The 22566-nt window shown below is 38.8% G+C and overlaps 2 protein-coding genes across 4 annotated transcripts in view; one reads left to right on the forward strand and one right to left on the reverse strand.

The window, feature by feature from the left end:
- Positions 1-10910, forward strand: part of LOC135252872 (CREB-regulated transcription coactivator 1-like) — a 42493-nt gene extending 31583 nt beyond the window's left edge. For all 3 annotated transcript variants that reach the window (XM_064331486.1, XM_064331487.1, XM_064331488.1), the window contains one exon: positions 81-10910. In XM_064331486.1, the coding sequence (XP_064187556.1) occupies positions 81-292 (212 nt within the window). In that variant the 3' untranslated portion in view covers positions 293-10910. The remainder of the gene's footprint in view (positions 1-80) is intronic.
- Positions 10911-11561: 651 nt separating this feature from the next.
- comp (cartilage oligomeric matrix protein) lies at positions 11562-22187 on the reverse strand. Its single transcript, XM_064331485.1, has 19 exons — positions 21933-22187; positions 20200-20273; positions 20022-20070; positions 19458-19615; positions 18849-18986; positions 17981-18058; positions 17707-17859; positions 17290-17394; positions 16829-16936; positions 16320-16479; positions 15887-16005; positions 15724-15776; positions 15373-15566; positions 14841-15019; positions 14672-14720; positions 14171-14367; positions 13470-13642; positions 13173-13312; positions 11562-12015 (listed from the first exon to the last, which is right to left on the reverse strand). Exons 1-19 carry the CDS (start codon positions 22000-22002, stop codon positions 11957-11959), a joined length of 2256 nt encoding a protein of 751 aa, XP_064187555.1. The 5' UTR covers positions 22003-22187; the 3' UTR covers positions 11562-11956.
- Positions 22188-22566: the final 379 nt, after the last annotated feature.

Below are 22566 nucleotides of genomic sequence, written 5' to 3' on the forward strand. Positions count from 1 at the left end.
ACTTTCGTAGGGTAAGTTTCGGGCCTTACAGTTCACCAGCTGCAGCTGACCTCGTCGTTATTTGCCGACTGCGATTTTAGTGACTGGGGAGTCTCCGCCCAGCCTGTCCAAGGAGCTGACCAACTCTCTGGCCGGCGTGGGAGATGTCAGCTTTGACGCGGACTCCCAGTTCCCCCTGGACGAGCTGAAGATTGACCCACTCACCCTGGACGGGTTGCACATGCTCAACGACCCTGACATGGTCCTGGCCGACCCTGCCACGGAAGACACTTTCCGGATGGACAGGCTGTAATGTAGAAGGTGGTGTACAAAATGTCGAAAAAATGGCGGCCTGGGATGGTTGGAATGAGAGGAGGGTGGGGGAATCATCGCCCCGCTGCACAGCTATCCAGATCCCCCCCCCTCCCCTCCACCTCCCTCCTTCAGCCTCATGTCCTCTGATTGGGTCAGGATGTGCCACAGCTTGCCAGGGTTTTGGGGTGGGGGGGGGGAGGCGGGGGTGGGAGGGGGGGGGGAATTGAAAAAAGGAAAGTTGTGATGGTGTCATATCCGGTGAAAATAAGCTTAATGTTCAGAGTTCGTAAAAAACCAACTGCACCCACAGTGAGCTTGCCATATGTCCCTACTTGCAGTTGAAGACTGAGGTTTTTAACATCGTTCAGACTTTCCTACAAACCTGCTTTGGGTTGTCAATTTTTGTATTTTACAGAGCTTGTATCTACTCATTTTGAAATCTGTATTTTCTCTTAAAAGAGGAACAAAAAAACACAACAAAAAAGGATTTGAAAAGGTACAATGCCTACCTTAATTGCCATTTAGTATACTTACATCATTAATGTAATAATGGCAGCAAAATGAGTTTGTTTCCGTTTTTACTTTCAGTCAGGCAGATTCAGCTTCTCCGGCCCAGATTGTCCTCACTACGGTTTTTGTTTTTTGTACACAAAGCTTTATTTATGTTTTACATGTTTCGTACTCACAGATTATATCCACAGCCAAATTTTCTTTCATGAATGCTTTTTGGTGTCTATGTTATTTATTGTGCGCTGTCTTTTACGTTTTTGCTTGTTTTTGTTGCTTTTTGTCTTTAAATGACCAGCATTCACTGCCTATTTTGGTACCCTGCCGAATTGCACTTCAAAGGTCATTGTTTTTTGTTTTGTTTTTGCGCTTACTTCAGCTTTTGTTTCCTAATTTAATTTGTACCAGCACTGGTCAGTTTATTTTTTGTATAAGGAGTGCTAATCCTCCCCATACTAAGTGTACTCAGGTTTTACAAGAATATCGTGACATGTCATTTAAAACCTATCCCAGTACTCTCATGAGTGCGACATTACACAATGCTTAAGTATTCAAAAGTACATGTAGTTGTTTATGACACCTGTCCTAAAGGGTCAAGGTTTGTCTGAGTCTTGCTTTGCAACTGTTTTTGTCTGATGCCCTAAAGAGGTATGAATAGCTTACAAATGACATGCAACTATTAAGGTGCTTTTGGTGCTGTATAAAAACAATGATGGCAACAAAATTCCTAATATGTACATGCCTTTGTTTATGTAGTATTGCTGTCGCCATTATGTCTTGCAAGCAGTAATTGATGTGATTTCATGTACGTCAAGGGAACCCCAAATTGTCTGCTGCACTTATTTAGTGTAGATTTGCAAATTGACAGCCCGCTTTTGTTTTGAGTTTGAAAGTTGTTTCCATTTTCGTCTGGTCATTGGGATTTCTCCAAGTGCAAGAAGGAAGCAAACAGACCAATCCATGAACCTGATAATGAAACACTATAGAAACCAATTGAACTCATCACTGTGAGATCACCTTATTTTGCCTTACATGAACAAGATGCTGTTTTCAAGTGTCTGTTATCTATTGTGAAAATGTATTTTCTTAACGTCTCTTATCTCTGCTTTCAAAAGATTTTTAATGATGTACAATCAGTGAAAATATTTGCGGCGGTGTACAGTTGTGTATTTAATCTTACACTTAGAACCCTAGTTCCCGTTGTGTTGCAGTGGCTAGATCAGACCTGTGTTGAGAACATTGAGGATGGTGAGTGCAAGCAAGGGGAGGGTTACTACTCCTTAAAGTGTGAATATCTGGGGGATAATGTTTCAGCTTTATTTATTTATGTATTTATTGCATCTTTTTTTCTCCTCACATCACAAATTCAAAGTCAGAAAGTAGAAATGATCATGATGCATGGTTTGCATTGGACAGTGAACTTCATGCAGTGTTAAATGTTAAGTGTTTTGCCGTCAGTAAATGTGCAGGTTCAGTGTTGCGTTACTCAGCTTTTGCTCCAATGTGAGGTTTTAATCAAAGTTATTTGGTTTTGTTTACTATAAATAAATGGATTCCTATGCAAAAGAACTACTAAACATACCATAGAAAATAGTAGATATTCTGAGGCAAAAATGTTTATGGTGTATAACATTATTGGAGCAAAATCTGTTGTGCTTTTTCCCCATAATATTCTGTGCCATTCATACTGTCAGCAAAAAAGCATTACATACATCAGGTTTACAATTTTTTTCATTTTGTTTTCGTCTTTATTACATTTTTCCATGCAATAGAAGAAATACTTAAATGCATATTCTTGTATATCCTGTATATAGGTTATGGCTAAAATTGTAAAAAAACAACAAAAAAAACTGCATGACAAAAAATAGGACAGAAAATTGCCTTCATGAGGTAAGCAAGTTAGATGAAATCATGCCACACATGGTACACAGTGAACTCCCAAGTTGGAGAGGAGGGATGTGTTTGTGATTTGGAGTGATCACCCAGATGTGACTACTGTATGTGCTTTCGGGGTAATGATGCTGTTTCCTCATTATCACTGCGGCATACTGTTGGTGCACTTCTGAAATAAGAATGTATTTATTTATTTTACAGTTAGTGAGGACTTGGCGTGTTACACCAAATTACATCAGCATTTGGAATCCTAATTTTGGACCAAACCCGAAAATGCTTTTTTTTTTTTTTTTGATTAAAATCAAATGGCGGTTGTGTATTTGTACCTTTGAGCGTTCATTGTACTTAGTTTCATAACATGGGATCTTCATTCCCACTGAGAGAATCCTGGGCTGAAGTTAAGCATGTGATGCATCATAATCAGAGTAGAGTTAGTCTGGTTTAGAAAGCATGCTTTTGCCTCTGATTCGAAGCAGTTCCCAGTCTAAAGGGTGCCGTGGATTGTTCTTCAGAAAAATTAAACCCAGGGAATATGTTTGGTTGTACATACTACTCATTTTCAGTCGGCTTTGTCAAGGTAACATGCACATACCAGTACAAAGTAGTAATGTCTACTTAATATTTGTGTTCGGTCCAGCCAAAAATATTCCCAGGTTGCAGTTTTTTATTGATAATGTTTTCAGAGAAACTCTGATGTGATATTTGCATTAAGTAAGGAAAGTATGTGTAAGCATTCATTATTTTAAGAGAACAGCCCAATTCTGTTTTGTAGGTCTAAAAGAAGATGCCCAACATGCTTCAAGCCAACTAAATAAAAGAGGACCAGATAAGAGCTCAACAGCCAGGCCTGTCAAACTAGAGTTGAACTCCTTACCCAGACACTTTACGGGGACTGGCCCAAAATAAGGAACACTTTGCCCAGAGCAAAAGACACTGTTTACTGAACAGGGTGGGACTCTGTTTCGATTTCTAGGTATGTTCATTAAACAGTGCCTTTTGTCATGAGCAATGTGTGCTCCAGTGTTCCTTATTTTGGGCCAGTCCCTGTGAAGTGTCTGGGTAAGGAGCTTTACTCCTGGGTTGTTGGTCATTGTGTCAGCAAACTCCCACCCACCCCCAAAGATTAAGATTTTTTTTAAAATCATCTCTCTTCCCAGTGTCTTTGTGCAACTTGCTCGGAAGCCCCTGTGTCATTATTCCAGTTTAATATTGTGGATTACTTTGCACTTTATTTGCTGCTCTTTAGCATGAAAGCCTGGGACAGCTTAAAGCTCTGCTAAAGTTGGCTACCATGTGTAGCCAACCCATTCTCTCCTATTTGGTCATTAATTATTGCCGCCTTCTTTAGAGATGTCTATTTTAAGAGGATGTATATATTTTCTTCTAGAGGGGTCTATTCTTCATTGGCTGCTTTTCCTTGTAAATCTCCAAATGTGGACTGTGTCTGTTATTGTTGAATAACCTTATTTTTGAAACCTGATATCTCATTTCTGAGTGCTAAACTGAAAGGGCTCCAGAACAGTGCAATTTGATGTTCTGTCACTTGTAACATGGTGCGTTACGCTTGGAATATAAGCAGGCTGCATGAATCAAAATGACATGTTTTGTATGTGTAGGTGAGTTTACATCACGGCTGTCCACCTGCATGAGAAATGGCAATCAGAGAAGGTCTGCTTCCCTGTTTTGCTGGCAGGGGAGACAGTGGTATGGCTGGCGTCTCGATTTAAATAGAAACTTAGATGGAGTTCCTTTCGGCCTTAAAGAAACTGTGAGGTGCAATATCCCTGAAAATTTGCAAACAGATTCGATCATTTCTGCAGTGTGTTTTGCCCAACATGAGGCGTTAAACCAAATAATGGCAATTCTAAGTGAGATCAAATATAACTAAAATGACTTTTAGCTCTATTTTATCATAAACTTTGCTGTATGTGGTGTTTTAATTTTTGTGTTACTTGTTTTGAACATTTGTCCTTGGGGAAGAAAAGGCAAAGTGGTGTAATCCCTAATTTAAAAAAATTACCCAGAGCACAATACAATGATGTTGTTATAGGTTTTAGACTAAATCCACCCCCAGTTTTCTCTCAACTATTTGCCCCATCTTTGGATACCATGCCACAAGTTGTCCATTTTATAGTAAAACTAATTTGCTCTCAGTTGTCGTTTTCTTTGTGCCAGTATAGAATCCCAATGTGAGTTTGATCTGTATGTAGAGATGTTTGTGACAACAGTTGCTGTTAACTGTGGAAGGCAACTTTTCTCTGTACATAGTCTTGATTATTGCATATTATACCAGTCGATATGTTCAAGGCCACGCTGTAACTGCAGGTTATGCTGCAATGTGAACATGCATGATATGTGAGCTGTGTTATCAGATTGTCATTGGTCTTTTAATCAGTTTTATTTTGTAATTTGTATTGTTCTTTTTTGTTTGTTTGTTTGTTTTTTAAAGATTGTTTAAAATGCTTGTGCATGTGAGTGAATCCAGTACCAGCGTAATATCACTGTAAGCAAATTGCTTGCACAGATACAGATATACAAATACCTGTATGTGTAATGTGGAAAACAGTTCAGAAGAAACTAAATGTGCCATTTTGCCACTGTTGAACCAGCATCTACATGTACCAATGCAAGGATTGGAAAAAGAATATGTTTGCATAAAGTTCCTTTGAGCATGCCAAGGACAATTCAGTATTTACAGTCCTGATTGATATTTAGTATTTAATGGGAGAAATTATATTGTTAATAAGTGCTGTTATATAGGTTGTGTGGTGGGAGGAGTTGTAGTAATATGAAAGCAATTTTATTACTACTGTCTACTGTGTGGCTGGGTTTAAAAATTTTTTTTTTTTTAAACATTATTTCAATTACATACAGTATGTTTGCACTGCATGAATTAATTATTTTTGTTAATCACACTGTATTTGGAATTAAATGTATTATAGGTTTGTACATTTTTTTAAGAACTATGACAATTGGCACTACATTTTAACATTCTTTGTTTTTTCTTGTTTTTTTATTGTCTGTGGTTGCAGTTATTTATTGCTTTATATAGAAACTTGGCAAACTTATGTTTAATGACAGTGCAATGTTTTATGTGTAGCTGTATTAGTCATGGATCAGCCATAGATAAAGGAATACATGTTTTGGCGTGTGCTCCTATTTATGTCTAAAGGCATGACACATCCAGTTCCCCTGCACTAAAACAAATTAGCTTTATTTCTCCTATTATGAATCACTGATTAAGTTTGCCAAGTTTCTCCCCACAATCTGTTAAACATCCTTTTAGCTGAAAAGGGTATTTGTTGTGTTTGATGTGTTTGATTTTGAGAAACATGACAGCTTGTGAATTCAGAATGTGAACATAGACATATGTGTGAAATTGAAGCTGATTTGGAGCAATGTTACCCTCTGACATGGTAAATATATTTTAAGAAAATAATTAGGATAAAGAAAATATTTATCTGAAGAGGTGTTTACAGAATTTGTGCAATTGAATTTTCCTCACATGCAACAATGGAGCTGGCCTCAAGAGTTGGCAGCACAGTAACCTTTTACAGAAACATTTTTGGTTTTTTTTTTTTTTAAGCGTTATTGACCCTTATTCCATTTTCTTTAAAAATACAACAGTATGTTTTGTCTTGAGGAAAGGAGTGATCTATTGTTTTTTTTTTTTAGGAACAGGTTAACATATAAAATCAAGAGTCTTTTAACTTCTTTGAGTCAACAAAACTTTCCGCAAATGTTTGATGTAGAAACGGACGGAGAATCTTGGACCAGCATGACAAATTTCTGGAGGTGCTGAAGTTAACCATTTATTGCCCCCATACACCTGTCATAACATGGCATGCAAAATTCTCAACTCACCTCTGATTGAAATGTAATTGAGATGGCTATTTTAAATCTATAAAATAATGTCAATATAATAATTCTATGACTGTTTATTATATTATAAAATACTCATTTTGCATATGAGCTAAATTGCCACAAAATGTGTACCTTAAGTCTTGTGACCATGAAAACTTTTTTAGACCAAGACCATGGCCTGCATGTCTTGCATATATTTTTAAGGTGAGGTACTTATTATATAGGTGTGAAAGCACAGTGTCCGATTAGTGGCATAACACAATTAAACGCTTTATATTTCATAGCATGTATGAGGATAAACAAATCAAACTAGGAATGCTGAACACAATCAATATACCAGTGCAGATATCCTTTAAATAATGTATGCAAATAAATATCACTGATCTACATTTCTGTATCAATGGGGATTGTATATGTATTTGTGTATGTTAAAGTCATGGATGATGTAGGAAAGCTTGTTTTTCTTTCTTGTGACATATCACTAATAGAATTTTAGGTCCCTGTTTGAACTTAAAGCAGCAGTAACCAACTTCCTCAAAGGTTGCAATGTTGAGAAAATATTTCAAAAATCATGACCCCTGTCAGGCCCCCTCCCCCCACCTGCCCCTGCACAGACCTCGTTGTTAGCACACATCTGCATTCTTTCACAAGCAGGATTCTAGCTGGTTCTAGCTAATATGATCTCTCTGATAGGTAACGTTAGCTTACCTAGCTAGCTTAGGCGAACTACCTAACAAACTATCATACAGATAACATTATCGATTATTTCTTTCAATTAGCCGCCAAATAGGTAGGTTATCAAGAATGTCTTGCTACTTTGGTGGCTAAATTCATTGACTGGCAAGCAAAAAGTCCAGGTAAATTACTGTCTTGTAATTTAGACCTACCTGTCCAATAGAAATATTGTGATTTCTGTGTCTGTCTTCATTGGTGAAACTCTATCTATGTGTACAAATATGTGACCTTGCAAGGTCGATCTCGTTGATGATTGGTTCATGTGAACCGGCCTATCTCTTTGATTGATTCACCTTGTGAATCACTTCGTTTTGAAGACAAGAACTGGGGCCGAATCCCTGGTTTTAGAAAGCAGAATTTGGGGGTGTAAAACTATTTATGGTGCCGGCTTTCTCTCACAGCAGCTCTTTCTATGATTGATACCATATAGGCATGACTGTTCCCCAATATTTTTATTTTTATTTTTTTAAGTTAGTTACTACTGCTTTAACTGCTCATTTGAGAGGGTCTCGGTTGGCATGACACCATGCGTATTTCTGTGTTCACGTCGTAACACACAGCACGTCAAGACTGTCAGTTGCTTACATGTATTTCTAGAATGTGGAGAGCATAAAAAAACTATTTATGCATCATATGTAGCCATGTTAAGGAAGTGGTGAGTAACTAGTATGGTAGGCTGTGTCCTCATAGGGATGTGTAAAAATCATTCCATCACTTGTTTTCATTGATTAGGAAACTGAACATTACAAATTTACTTAAATTTCCTGATGGATCGGTGTTAGAAAGAGTTTACTTTAAGAACCTCGAGGGACTGGAACTTTGTAAAAAAAAAATTTTTTTTTAAATGTATCTATATACAAAAAACAAACATTTCCATCTTTTCATTTGCCAGTATGTTCATTTTTAATTTATAATACTGAGCTATATGAACAAGGATAACATTTCTTTGTGAGTTAACCCAATAATTATTTAATTTATGTGCTTTAATTTTTTTTATTTTAATATACTATTATCCGAACAAATTTGATTAGTACCTTCAGCATTTTTACCATCATTAATTTCCCTCTAATGAGTTTTCTGTCTTAAAAAAACAACATTAAAACATTCCTCAGGTATTGCAACAATATCTTTTTTCGAAATATACAAGGGCCTGAATGGTAATTTCTTTGTTTGGAATCTTTATCTGACACTATGGATACATATCTATGATGTGCCTCAGCTGATTTAGGTAAAATCTATGAACAAGTGAAAATATTATGACAGCTAGTGTTTCGAGTAGGTGGTTATTCAAATCCTTTGTTAGGATTATGAAGTGATGTCAAAACTTTTATGATGACAAACAAAAGACCCATGTTCAAGTGCTAAGGTAGTACAGTATAGCTGTTTGCTGCAAAGAATACAATTACATTTACAGTTAATTATAATGGCTTCCTAGAAGAAGTTGTGACTTATACCAAAAAATAAAAAATCAAAGTTACACAGTTTTACATGGGTTTAAAAGACTGTTTAAATTCCCTTATATTTATTATGTGGTTGTGTCTTTTTATTAACAGGTTTAAAAAGAAAAATTTTGGTCACTTATAAATGCTTTTTTTCATGTTCAGTGTATGTTAAGTGTATTGAGTCTGTTATTGTGAGAACTCTCAAATGCAGCAGTAATGGAAAATGATGTTAAAAACAGAGGGTTTCACTGCATCAGAACAGTTTATTGAATGATGTAATGTGTGAGTAGCTTTACAGTTTGTTTTATTTTATTTCTTTTTGTTCATTTATTTTGCTTCAAGCAAGAGCTATTTGATAGACCCAAATTTCGTGTTAAACTTGAACATTTCTACAATATTTAATCCTGGATCTGCAGTTGTATAATGACTCTGGCACTGGGTGGAAAACCAAAATAGATGTCACTTTCCTTGAATGAACATGACATCGATTTAAATATCATGTTGAATTATATAGGCAAAACATGACTTAGACTTGCTGAAGGTATCTGATTATGTTCGCTTGAAATTAACTGAGAAGAGGTTTCAATCAGATTATGACTTCACAGATCGGTAGCTTAAACCTTATTTTGTCTCCTACCCTTACTGATTTTGTATTTAAACTTTCCCCAAGGTAAATTCAGCTCTCAAAATTTAGTTTCTCTAAATTACATATTTAAAATAAAATATGACTGACTTAACAACTGTAATGCGACACTGACGTTCTGTTGGAAATATACCAAATTCAAAAGAAATTATTGAAATTACACTATGTAATATTTCTTGCACTAAATCAGTGAGCCATGTTTAAAGTCTCTCACAGAGCTACATAACGACTGCCTATTAACACACCAACCCTTTAATAGCAATTAGATGCTAGAGTATTGTGTTTACATGTGTATGTAGTGTCAATATATAGTTTTATAAGCATAGGTTGTTCGTTACAAGACGTAACTCGGATCATTTGCAGCATTGACTCTTCCCATTCAGCTGCTACATATGTCATGGTGTTATTTGTTCTGTTAGGTTTTTGTTTGTTTTGATGTGGATAAAAATGAAGCAACTACAGGATTGACATGCATTGTTTACATGTTGAACAGGAGACTTTGAAAACTCCAATGTATAATATGCTTTAATTGTATGTTGTTGATCTAATGCTGAAAACATGAGTATCATATGTATGATTCAGCAGTTACGTTTAATATGACATTATAAATTCATGCCGCATGGAGCTAGGTTTCAAATAGCCCCAAACAATAGGGGCTGATATTATAGGCTTTGCTTTAAGCATTTGTAGTAGTCTCTAACTATTATGTCATTTCCAGTATGCTAAGAAAATAGTTATCAATCTGAGGAAGCCACCTAGTAGGTATTTGGGGGTACACATGGCATCTCGCTGGGAAATCTCTAGGAAGTCTGCAGTTTCCCCAATACTTCACCAGGCTGGAGGATTCTTGATATATATATATATATATATATTTAAGATATGTTTACGATCCATTTTATGTGTTTTGTACTGTAACAAAATAAAAAGAATAGATGGACTATCCACCAAAACATGCAAAGGGGAAAGATAACTTGACAGAAAATCTGGCATTCAGCAAAATATTGTAAAAGAAAAACTTCTTCAAATCTACAGATGCCCCATCAACAGCAACTATAATCAAATTATATGTGATATGAGCATTAAATGAGATTGAACTCACTTGTCAGTTCATTTCTCATGCAGTGGCAGCTATATTGTAAGATAGTTTATTATTTGTTCACGTTTGATGGTCAATCGTTGGTCAGGCATCTGATAGCAACTCCTGCGGACACCAATAGGATCTGTATAATTTTTCTTGTTAAATATGCAAAACTTAGCATTTAGAAACGAAGCTCAGCAATCCCAAAATAGTTTTGTAGAGCCGCCCCTTTAAAAGGAATCAATTGAATCTGGTTTGAATTATCTTGCTTTTTATATTCAAAATTTACTAAACAAAAACAAGTAGTAGGCTATAGATATGTGCAAATAACCAAGAACTGACGTGGAAGCTGTACATTTTTAAGTATCTTTTCTTGTGTGAAGGCTTTTGTCTTTGTATCTTTGCATTACTATTTGTAAATTAAATGTAATAAAAAAGTGAGAAGAAAAATCAACTGACAAGTATATCAAGTTTGGTCTTTTCCTAATATTCTGTGTAAGCATCCCAAGGAAAATAATGTTCAATAGTTTGTGTGGTCATTACAATATTTTTTATGCAGTTACTCCTCACTGATAACAGTTTATCCCCATAGTCAGTGCAAAATGGCCAAATGCAGTAAATCACATGATAATAAGGTAAGATAATAGCTGTTAAAAGATTATATATACCAAAAGCAAGCTTGATGATGGGAAACTCAAAGCGGAGCATATGCTTGTACTCACAGTGTGTGTGTTAGGATAGGAACATTGCTCATGTTTTTGTGTTCATGTTTTCTTGGCCATCTGTTTTCCTCACAAAATCAAGTTACCGACTGAATTCTGCCATGTTTTATATTCATTATTTGCTAAGCTGTTATAGGTATCTGTCCATAGAGAAAGGAGGAGAGAGGTGGAATGACAGCCACAACAGTCTGTCACTCCACTCAGGTCACTCGCATCCTCTAGGTCTATTGTTTGTGACATGTTACACTTCCAGGTGTATAGTACAATATGTCGCTATCGAGAATCTTACCATTTACATTGAATCTACAACCTGGAGGAGTTATTTGGGGAATAAGGCTGGATTATATGTGCTGTTATGGAACATAAGGAATATTAAAATAGCCTTGATTGATTGGGTATTTTATTCATCAAGTTCTATACATAACCAATATAGTTCCATTATGACCACAGACATATCGTGTTTTTTTGATATGTTCCCTAATTGTAGAGGAAACTGATCTGGCATGAAAGAGTCCAGGTTACAAAAGTACAGGTAGGTATCTTCCGAAAGTCTACCTTTATCCTTACTGAATATTCACAAGGAATAGAATCTCTTGTGGAATGAAACTGGCATGAAAAGGAAGAGCATGTGACTGCTGCTCAGGATGGCTCTAGACTGGCTTGGCCACCCTTCACCGTGTGGCTGGGCAGTGGCAGTTCTGCACTGCTGGGGTAGATGGAATGTGCTCCATAATGAGCTGCTGGCGTTTCCCCCGCGTCGATCAGGACGCCTTCCGCATTATGCCTTCAGCTGGACCTGCTGCACTCTGAATGTGTCGAAGTCCTCAGGGATTGTATCTGTGGGCGAGGGTGCAGAGTCAGGACACAGCCGGCATACACTCCCTGCCGACAAGCAACCACACACACACACACACAAGTCAAAGCACTGTCTTTGCTTACAGGAGTTTCTTGTCTCTTCTAGAGAAAAATGACTTTCCTAATCCTCAGAAATTACAAAGAAATTATATCTACTCCACTTCCATATTTACCCATTCTCTGAAATAAGGACTTCAGCATTCTAAATGCCTAATGTCATCACCATTGTATCCTACTTAATGTCTCTTAGATTTCCTCAGTATTACTATATTATACAAATCAATGTATCATCGTGCAGTGAAGGGAAATTGATATTGTCTATGCTTGCAGTTTACAGCTGGTGAATACCAGATCTTTCTTACTGTGCAGAGATTAGGAGCACGCATTTCCTCATTAATTGTGTTAGATACAGTTATTTATGGGTTGCCAATTGTACGGAATAGACATTTTTGACCAGTTCTGCACTCATTAACACAATGAAATTAATTGCAGGGATGCGTCAATCACTACCCAATTATCTGGTCCATGGTGAACAAACAGCCATGTGAGAGTACAATTTAATGGGAGAGGAATGATGACCATGTTATCTAACCTGCTTAAGAAAATAATATTACAGGGTTTCTGTATAAAAATGCAAAGCCTTAAAATTGCACCACCTGTAATTTGTTGAAGGGATGGGAAGCACGGGGATTGAGGTGTCTAGGTATGTGCCAAATGCACCACATTTGAAGTTATACGGCTGCATTGTGTGATTAGTAATGAAATCACAATTTCTAATTTTTTTAACAAGATGGTAATGGCGAACAAGAACGATTAATTGGTATTTTTAGGGAAACGTCGGCTTTAAGGTTGGTTATATTATGAATTATAGATCTTTGATTTTTACTTTTTTAATAGCCTGTTCAAATGTGCACAGTGCTAAAAATTGTCATTTCCTTGACAACAACGTAGGCTACCGAATTCTTTAAGATTGCTGTGTATACCAGTTAGAGATCATGCTCTTAACTCCCACTGAGCTACCCTACTGTCTGAACTTTCACATTTAAAGTAAAAGCATGCCGCTTTCGCGGACGGTTGGTCGGTCCTCTCTTTCCCCCGTTTGTTTTGTGTGAGGAGGGGACTGGAAGAGGGCTGCTCACCGTTGCAGCGGTAGCGCAGGTTGGCCCATATGATGTTCTCCTGGGAGAAGCAGAAGACGCCGAGGCGGCCGCCCCTCATGGTGGTGTCAATGATGATTCCCGTGTCTGCGACCATCTGTGTCCCCTCGTAAAAGCGCACCCTAGACATATCACGTGCAATCCGCGCGCGGACATCGTCACCAGCCCGGTATATCGCACACACGGAAACCAGAGGAAACTTGATATTTTGAAAATAAATAAATGATGTCTGTGGTCTTACATAATTTATATGGCATTGAAACCCAAGGCCCCGCGTACCTGATGTACCCGTCCTGTGGCCTGTGCTGCAGAAACCAACGGTAAGAAGTCTTGTCCTTCCAGCCCACATTTCGAGAGTCTTTCCAAAGCAGCTTGACTTGGTCAGTGGTGTCGCCTGTGTGCCACAGAGAGTTGCGCAGATTCTCCCCTGGCCCCGTGTTCGATTTCACCGCCTTGGAGACAATATGAAAGCACAGCTAATGAGGAGTCAGAGGCCATTTTCTAATTTCTTTCAACATTGAGAAGAAGCCTCTGATATGGGGAGTTAACTGCGGGGGAAAATATCTCATTTGTTGAGTATCGTTATTTACATTTTGAAATGGCTTAAAGTCAATTATGAATCCACTAATCTGTGTGCGACGATTTTTTTTTAATAGTTTTGAACGGCATTTTGGCCAAACATTTTGCCCAACGTACCTAAAAAAAGCAAAACAACTAGGTACTGTTTCACCCATTCACCAGTAACCCTACATTACTCCTTACTTTGTACTCTGTACTGTGTAAACTGAGTGATCTATCAATTTTGCAATCTGTGAAAACTGATATATGGATATTGACTTTGAGTAGTTACAAGATCTAAGGTATCTCAGAATTTAATCATGTTTGACCTTTGTTTTGTATTTCACTGCAGTCTAAAATAAATAGTGTAAATGTGTGTATTTGAGGAATGAGGATGACTGGGCACCAACCCTTCACTTTACCTTAAGTTGGATTCCTGGCTCCGCTACTGCTCGAAATGGGTTGGCCTGCCAGTATATCTGTTCTACCTGCTTCCACATGACCACATAGAAACTGGAGCTGTCCTGGTACCCAAAGATGAAGCCTGCATAGTCATCATCCGTCACTGTGTTTACGTGGAACGTCCCTTCAAAATCCACCCCGTTGAATGCCGTGTAACCTTGCCAGAGTAAAGGGAGAGGGTAGTGGTGAGAACAGCAGACTATCGGCCCACTAGTCTAGTCTCTGATGTAGGATCCTAGTTTAAATAATTGGAGAATCTGTTAGCAATTTCAAATCTATTATTATTATTATTATTATTACTATTATTATTTGACCATGCTTTCGAATAAGGCACATAAGAACATAGGGAATTTGGTCTTGTTTCTCATTAGAAGAGCTGCCATTTCTGTTGGCGCAAAACAGGAAATGGGAAAAAGGAGTTTGTTTCAGTAACAAGAATATTATTTGATTCTAGGTTTTACCAACAGCCAGTCCAGGGTCACTGTTCATGGTTTGGACAATCTCTCGTCCCTGTTGAATGAAAAAAATATATTAGACATTGGTGGTACAGCAGTAAACATATTAGTAAAAATGAATATATGCTAATTTTAGGCTCAATCGGTTTTTAAGTGGATTAGCAGCAATACTGGCCTGATTTAGCACCACCCAGTTAGGGTCTATCTGGGCATCTCCCTCAGGGTCCAGCACTACGGTCTGATAGGCACGGAAGTCAGTCAGGGTGACCTCCGCGTTCTCGGGGCACACGTCAATCGGGTCGATGATCGTGTCGTTGTCAAAGTCATGCTCACACACGTTCCCAATGCCGTCTCCTGCAAGAATGAAATGACGTAACGGCTGCCAGTGTTACAAACACCGCATATGTACAGTCAAACAAGTGACAAATGTTAAAATGGAATTTCTATAGGAATTTGGAAACAAAAATGCCTTGGCCGAGTGTTAATTCTATTGAAATAACCATGCCGTTTTATTATATTTTTTATTATTATTAAAAATGTAAATGTTTTATCTTGGTGATTTGATAATAAATAACATGAATAATACAGAATAAAATGCCTTAAAACAGTAAAATTACGAACAGGCATTAAACAATAATATTTTAGGAGAGTACGAATAGAGAATAGTAGAGAAGTAAGGACAGACGAATACAGAGGGACAGTCTGACCATCCGAGTCCTCCTGAAGGGGGTTGTGAATGAGCCTACAGTTGTCAGGCCCTGGCGGTATCAGGTCAGGAATGCCATCGTTGTCGTCGTCCTCGTCGCACTCGTCCCCGAGTCCGTCTCTGTCTGTGTCAAGCTGGGAGCTGTTAATGACAACTGGGCAGTTATCCCGAGAATCCTGGTGCCCGTCACCATCACTGCGGAGAGGAGGGGAGAGAGACCGTGAGTCTGGGAAGGTTTTCCCACAACTCCCCTTCCAAAGTCGGCAAACTTCCTGCAACAGACGGAAAGCCTGTGGTAAAAAAAAAATTAAATTCAATTAAAATGATGGTACGGAAGACAAGAAGGTAATACCTGTCTTTGTTGGTGTCGCAAGGGTCTCCAATTAAATCGTTGTCAACGTCCAGCTGTGGAAAGAAGAAATCAGACTGTTTGTGACCCCTAGTGGCCGCCAGGTGGCAGACACCATAACACACCTCCACAGTGAGGCCTGGGCTCACAGGCTGACTAGACTGACCTGGTCAGGGTTGCGAACATACGGACAGCTGTCACAGGCATCTCCTACATTGTCTCCATCTCTGTCCCTTTGGTCAGCATTGGGAACCTTCACGCAGTTATCCACATTGTTCTGTATTCCTGAAAGAATCAACCAAGATGATAATCTAGCACGGGGATTGAGCTTGTGTGTGTATGTGCGTGTGCATGTGTGCATGTGCGGGTGGGTGTGGTAGGTGTGTATAGTTTATAGCTTGTATAGTCATTGTGGTAGTTATAATAGGTATTGCTGAATAGGACTCCTGTACTCATATGTCTGTGCAGGTCTAAATTCCTTGTATTTAGATACGCATGTTTCAGGTTACCAATTCCCAGATTTCAAAAGCCATACCCTTAACCACCACAATTCAACACTGCCCCATCGTTTAATGTGCAAATCAGGACGCCATATTTACCATCACCATCAATGTCATCATCGCAAGCGTCACCCTTGCTATCACCATCGGTATCTTTCTGGTCATTGTTGGCCTTCAGACGGCAGTTGTCGCAGGCATCGCCGAAATCGTCCTGATCCACATTCCGCTGGTTCACATTGGGCACCAGGACACAGTTGTCCTACCAATGAGGGACTCGGTTAGAGAATGCCCTATTGTTGCCTTTTTCAATCAAATTTTATTGGTATATTTGAGTCGCAAAGATGTCTGTGAAGATTTAAAGAGCATTCACAAACTCTCACACCCCCCAGAGTAAGCTCTAACTCTATGCTATCAGTTGTAATGAGGTAGATACACTGTGTAGAGTGATTAAGTGACAAGCAAAAAGTAAGTTTATTTTTAGTTAGTAACCAATTCTCTATCTGTGAAGCTCCCTGAGTAGCTATATTTGGTCTGTCTTTATTTGTCAGTGAGTCATGCTTTGGCTCTTAATATGGCAGCAGTGGTCAGGGAAAGGGGTCTGGACGGACCTCTGTGTTCAAGATTCCATCGCCGTCAGCGTCATCGTCGCAGGCGTCTCCGATCCCGTCACTGTCTGCGTCCTCTTGGCCGGAGTTAGGCACCGTCAGGCAGTTATCCTGAAAAGGCACAGTCATTATTATCTCCTCAGTCAGTTATAAAGAATGTATGACATGCGATGAAGACATTAAGCAGACACTCGTATCCAGAGCAGTGTACGCTGCTTACACTTATCACATGCAAGCTCTTTCTACAGTCCATGTACCTAAGCAAGGTTGAGTTCTTTACTGAAAGGTATAATCCCATTTGTATTCCATTAGAGAACTGGAACCTGCCAGCCCAGATGCCACACCATTATACTACACTGCAGCCCAATTTGCCCTATGATTTATGACATATACTATGACTCATTGAAATCTGTGTTCTGAATGTATGCATTTTACTTCAAGGTCACTGCACAAAGCCATCTCACCTTCATACAGTTCCTCTCAGGGCAGTTCAGCTTTTCATCCGGGAAACCATCAATGTCAGTATCACGGCCACATAAGTAACCATTGCCAGCCCATCCCACTCCACACTGAGGAAAACAATCAGTCAGAGTTCAGTTTGCATGTACTGTACAGAGATGCTGTGCAACTGAGATACAGACTGCAGCTTACAGTAACTAACCAATGCCTTTTCACTGGCTAGCAATCTACATCATATAGTAATAGAGCTTTCATCTGAGCCATGTGAAAGTAAAAATATCACATCATCCTGCCCTGGTGATCTTAAATGATTATGAAATGATTATGAGGCTCAATTCATATATATGGAGCCTCAATGATAGCACAGTCCTTTGCTATTCGGAAGGCTTATATCGATCGTGGCGATGCATGGGTGGTCTTACAATGCATTCTGTGCTTCCGTCTCGGTGAACGATGCAATCGGCGTTGATATGGCAGGGGTTTGATTGGCCGCTGCCGCAGGCCCGTTCGGCTTTGCAGCCACGCCTCTGGTCCCCTTCGTATCCTGGCTTACAAGGCCCACATCGGAAAGAGCCCTGCCGACACACAGACAGCCGCAGCTCTCACAGCTGGAATGACATCTGGACGTGTCCTATAGAAACACACATACATGTGTGGGGAGGAAGTACTGCTTCATTTCATGACAAGGAAACGTACCGGTGTGTTTACGCAGACGGAATTTGCCACACAGCCTCCGTTTGTGGATCCTTCGCACTCATTGACATCTGTGCAGATCTTCAGAGGAGAGAGGGAATGAGATCAAAGGCAACTGTAGCCTCCACAAAACCTTTCATATGGTCATAAGAGGAATTTGTTACTATACTGTATTTGTAATATGTGGAGGCCAGCTGCTCCTCTGATTAAATCAATATAATGAAGCCCATCAGAAAATAATAAATACGCAAACCTAATTTCAGCGAACATAATTTTGTTGAACATGCAATAAATAATGAGGTCTGACTGAATACCAGAGACTGGTAATATGAAAGCTCTGTATGTTCTGCTAAGAGAAGCAGGCCTGCTGTGAAGAGTTGGTAGACAGCTGCAACATTAGGACACATGAGTTTACTGCAGTGTTAAACACACACACTCACGTGCAGGCATGCACACATACGCACACACATACACGCATGCACACACACACGCACACACGCACACATACGCACACACATACACACATGCACACGCACAAGCACACACACACACATACGCACACGCATACATGCATGCACACACAGGCACACACGCACACATACAGTACACACACACATAAAAGCATGCTCTCACACATGCACATGCATACGCACGCACACACACACACACACACACACACACATACATACACACACGTACACACAGGCACATGGACACACGCATGCACATGAACGCACACAAGTAACGCACACTCACACACACAAGTATGCACACACACACAAGGATACACACAGACACACACATGCGCAAACACACACACACACACACGTAGATGTATGACAGGAACACAGAGAAGGCTGTGTTTGGTTACCTGCTTGTTAGCAGTAGCATAAGAGAGCCCAACTCCATGCACCAGTGGGCCCGTGTAGCCAGCAGGGCAGGGCCCACACCGAAACCCAGGAGATGTGTTGATGCAACGAACGCCGATGTGGCAAGGCTTCATGATGCACTGTCAATATCACAGCGGAGAAAGATACTGAACACATGATACTCTCAATATCACAGCAGAGAAAGATACTGAACACATAATGCAGTGTCAATATCACAGCGGAGAAAGATACTGAACACATGATACTCTCAATAGCACAGCCGAGAAATATACTGAACACATCAATGCAGTGTCAATATTACAGTGGTGTAAGATACTGAACACATGATACTCTCAATATCACAGCAAAGTAAGATACTGAACACATGATACACTGTCAATATCACAGCAGAGTAAGATACTGAACACATGATACTCTCAATACCATAGCAAAGTAAGATACTGAACACATGATTCACTGTCAATATCACAGTGGAGTAAGATACTGAACACGATACACTGTCAATATCGCAGCAAAGTAATGAACTGCACTTGTGATGCACAGATTTTTTTTTTTTTTGTTTTTTTTGGAAATGGCACCAACAAACTTACTTCATCTACATCTGCACAGTGTGTCCCATTGCCCACTGTGCCTTCTGGGCAGGCACCACATTTGATTCCCCCAGCTGTCTCAATGCACTTCACCCCAGGGTGACAGGGGTTTGGGTCACAGGAGGGGTGCGATGGCTCCACCGGGTCTCCGCTCATACCTGCAGGAAAGAGGCAGTACTCTTTTCACAACAATGTGTTGCAATACCAGTCAGTTTCAGATGTAGAAAGCCTGGTTGCCCTGGTTACCATTACTCTGATCACTCATCTATGTAACTGAGCAGTTTATATGCAGGCTTGAAATATTGAGTATACAGTTAGAGATTATATTATTTAAACAAAGCAAAACATGAAGGAAATTACAAACCACTTTATGTGGAAACAGACTTTCCCCTTTCATCGTGTGTGAATCAACACCACTTTAATTATATACAATGTCACCATCTACTGTACAAAAAGGGAACTACAACAATGAAAGAAAAAAAAATATGAAAAGCAGATTCTAAGTAGGTTTCTTATTGACAATGCGTTTAAATTCAGCGAAGCACTGCACGGAACCATACTCACAGGCCTCACACTCCATCACCGTGTTCTTCAGGAAAACGATCTCTTTGACCTCAAGAAAATAAAAAATAAAAACTATTAAATGCACTGGATCCCCACTGTCATTCTCATTTGAACATTAGCACTAAAATATAAATATTAGAACTCACTTAACATTTTAGAATGCAAATGAGCTGCTTACCTGCTGTTTCAATATCTCTTTGATCTCGGCGAGAGCTTGATTGGTTCCCTTTATCTGATTAATGATTTCATCATCTGTATTTGACATATGCAATTGGTTTCAGTGAAGAAAACATACGTTAATTTATACAGTTCATTCAGTTATAACAGTTCTCGCTGGCCTGAAAACCAATATAATTCCTCACAGGAAAAAAGTTGATAAATATATATTACATATATTTTTGCAATGGTATATAACACTGTGGTGCAGATTTGATATTTTTGTTCAAATAATTTTTCAAAAGCTTTCTCTTAACTTAATTGCATTACATATTCACATACAGTTCTCTGGAATAAAGCCATAAGAACAGCTCTTTCTCTGAGTGAAGTCAACAAAGAAGACCACAGGCATTAGGATTGAATTTAGTGCACAGATGTCCTTTGCTGCATCATGCTCTGCACATTTATCATCTTTACTACCAGTAATGGGTCTCTGCCTACTCTCTGCCTATGGTCCGCAAATACACCTCAATAGAAAATTACAGCCGCTGTCACCCTGAGAACAGCTTTCACGCATGAGGTAAGTTTGTATTTAAAGTTGTCAATTATCATGTCCACATCCCCAATCCTTTATTGGCTTTTACATAAATAAGTACAACTGTATATATCGAAGGAAATGTTAAAACTAATGATTTATAATGTGCTTAATCACCCCAGGTGATTTGGAAAAATTCCGGCCGCAAGTCAGCCAGTGGCATCGCTGGTGATGGAGTCCTGCTGGGGGAACATTTGCAGGCACAGAATCTGGGGACTGAGCCAGGTAAACTGCTCCCTCTTGTCCAGGCACAAGGGCTAACTCGGTGTGACAGAGCTCCCCTGTCACTCCAAATGACTCTATTTATTGACATTCTAACTCCCCGGAGAGCTGTTGAATATCAAAGTCTCCTGGGCCTGAAGAAGAGGAAGTGTGGTCTTTCCATTAGTAGCATCAGTGTTTTCCAAAAGAATTCCAAGGAAAAAGAAAGCTCCTGAGAAATGACTGGCTTGAATAAAAGCTCAGGCTCGGAAAAAAAGTGACAGTGCATAAGAATTTTTGGACTTCAAAGTTTTTCAACGAAAGTAATACAACTTGGTGGTTAATTTAATCGGTGTGATTTCTCACCAAAGAAATTTCATTTATAATATCAAGGCATAGGTTGAACTCTCATTTAATTAGATAATGACACAAGAGTAAAGTGGTTCAGAACTCTATAACTGAACTATATTGATACCATTTTCTGAAATTTCAGACAGAAAATTCTGTTAAAACTCTCAAACTAAATTTATTTTTTAAATAAATATATTTAAACATATAAAAGAACATTTTAAATTAAAAAATACGTTTCCATCTAAAATGCTGGTTTAAGTCGCCTTCCTTTTCTGATTAAGAGCAAGCATTGACTATGTGGAAATCAATTAATCCACATTAAGTACTATAAATAAATAAAAATATATAGCACCATGTTAATGTAAACCATTAATATCAATTTGTATAGTACCTAGAGAATACAAAAAGTAAACAGAAGTGTTTCACACAAACAAAAAAAAAAAAAAGAACAACTGTAAAAAATTTCGACTTAAAACAGCAATAATAATCAAGAGCAACAGCATTTTCAACAGTACAGCTATCATACTTATATGACCAAACTTCAAATGTTCCATGCACTTATTACTTCATAGAACGTCATAGAAAATGTTTCCTTTGAACATACATACCTCTGCTTTGCCCAGACACTATCCGAAGATCCAGATTTACAGCAAAAATAAAGATGAGAATTTTCAGCATGTCTGAATCTTACTGTTCCGCAGGCTCTCGGATGAGAAAGAATGGGAAATGGATTTCAAGGGAGGTCAGGGGATGGGGGGGTCTCGCTCTGACTTGGCAGCAGTGTTTGAGCTGGAAAGAGACTTTTCCTGATGTGGTCTTGGGGTGCCTGCGAAGAGCTGTATTTCTGAGAAACTTTGCTCCTCACCTCTCTCCCTTTATACCTCCTTAACAGACGAATGACATCACTGTGGGTTCCTGCTTCATACCCTGAAATCTTTCCCGCTCTTGTTGCACAACACTGAGAAATCAGGAATGCACGTAATACATAAAAAACAATATTTTGATGTAATTTGGAGAAGGAAATAATAACTACCACCATAAAACATATTCTGGTGCCATAATTATGTAAATATCAACATTTTCAGTTCATAAATAGCACTGATTTCCCCCCTAATTAATTGTATTCTACCAATTTAAGTACAACCAGCTTACATTTAAGCATTTAGCAGATTATTTGATCCTGATCAACATACAAGTGCCTATACAATGTCTTAGCTTTTAGTAAGTTATTATTCCTGCACA

This window comes from Anguilla rostrata, chromosome 4 (assembly GCF_018555375.3).
Source record: "Anguilla rostrata isolate EN2019 chromosome 4, ASM1855537v3, whole genome shotgun sequence".
NCBI lineage: Eukaryota > Metazoa > Chordata > Actinopteri > Anguilliformes > Anguillidae > Anguilla > Anguilla rostrata.

Excerpts from the sequence above, each read along its gene's own strand:
- comp (XM_064331485.1), bottom strand. The coding sequence starts at position 22,002 with ATGCTGAAAATTCTCATCTTTATTTTTGCTGTAAATCTGGATCTTCGG. Across the intron at positions 15,567-15,723 it reads TGCGACACCAACAAAGACAG|TGATGGTGACGGGCACCAGG; the intron begins GTATTACCTTCT and ends TCCTCTCCGCAG. Across the intron at positions 12,016-13,172 it reads CCTGCGCTACCGCTGCAACG|ATACAATCCCTGAGGACTTC; the intron begins GTGAGCAGCCCT and ends CCTCGCCCACAG.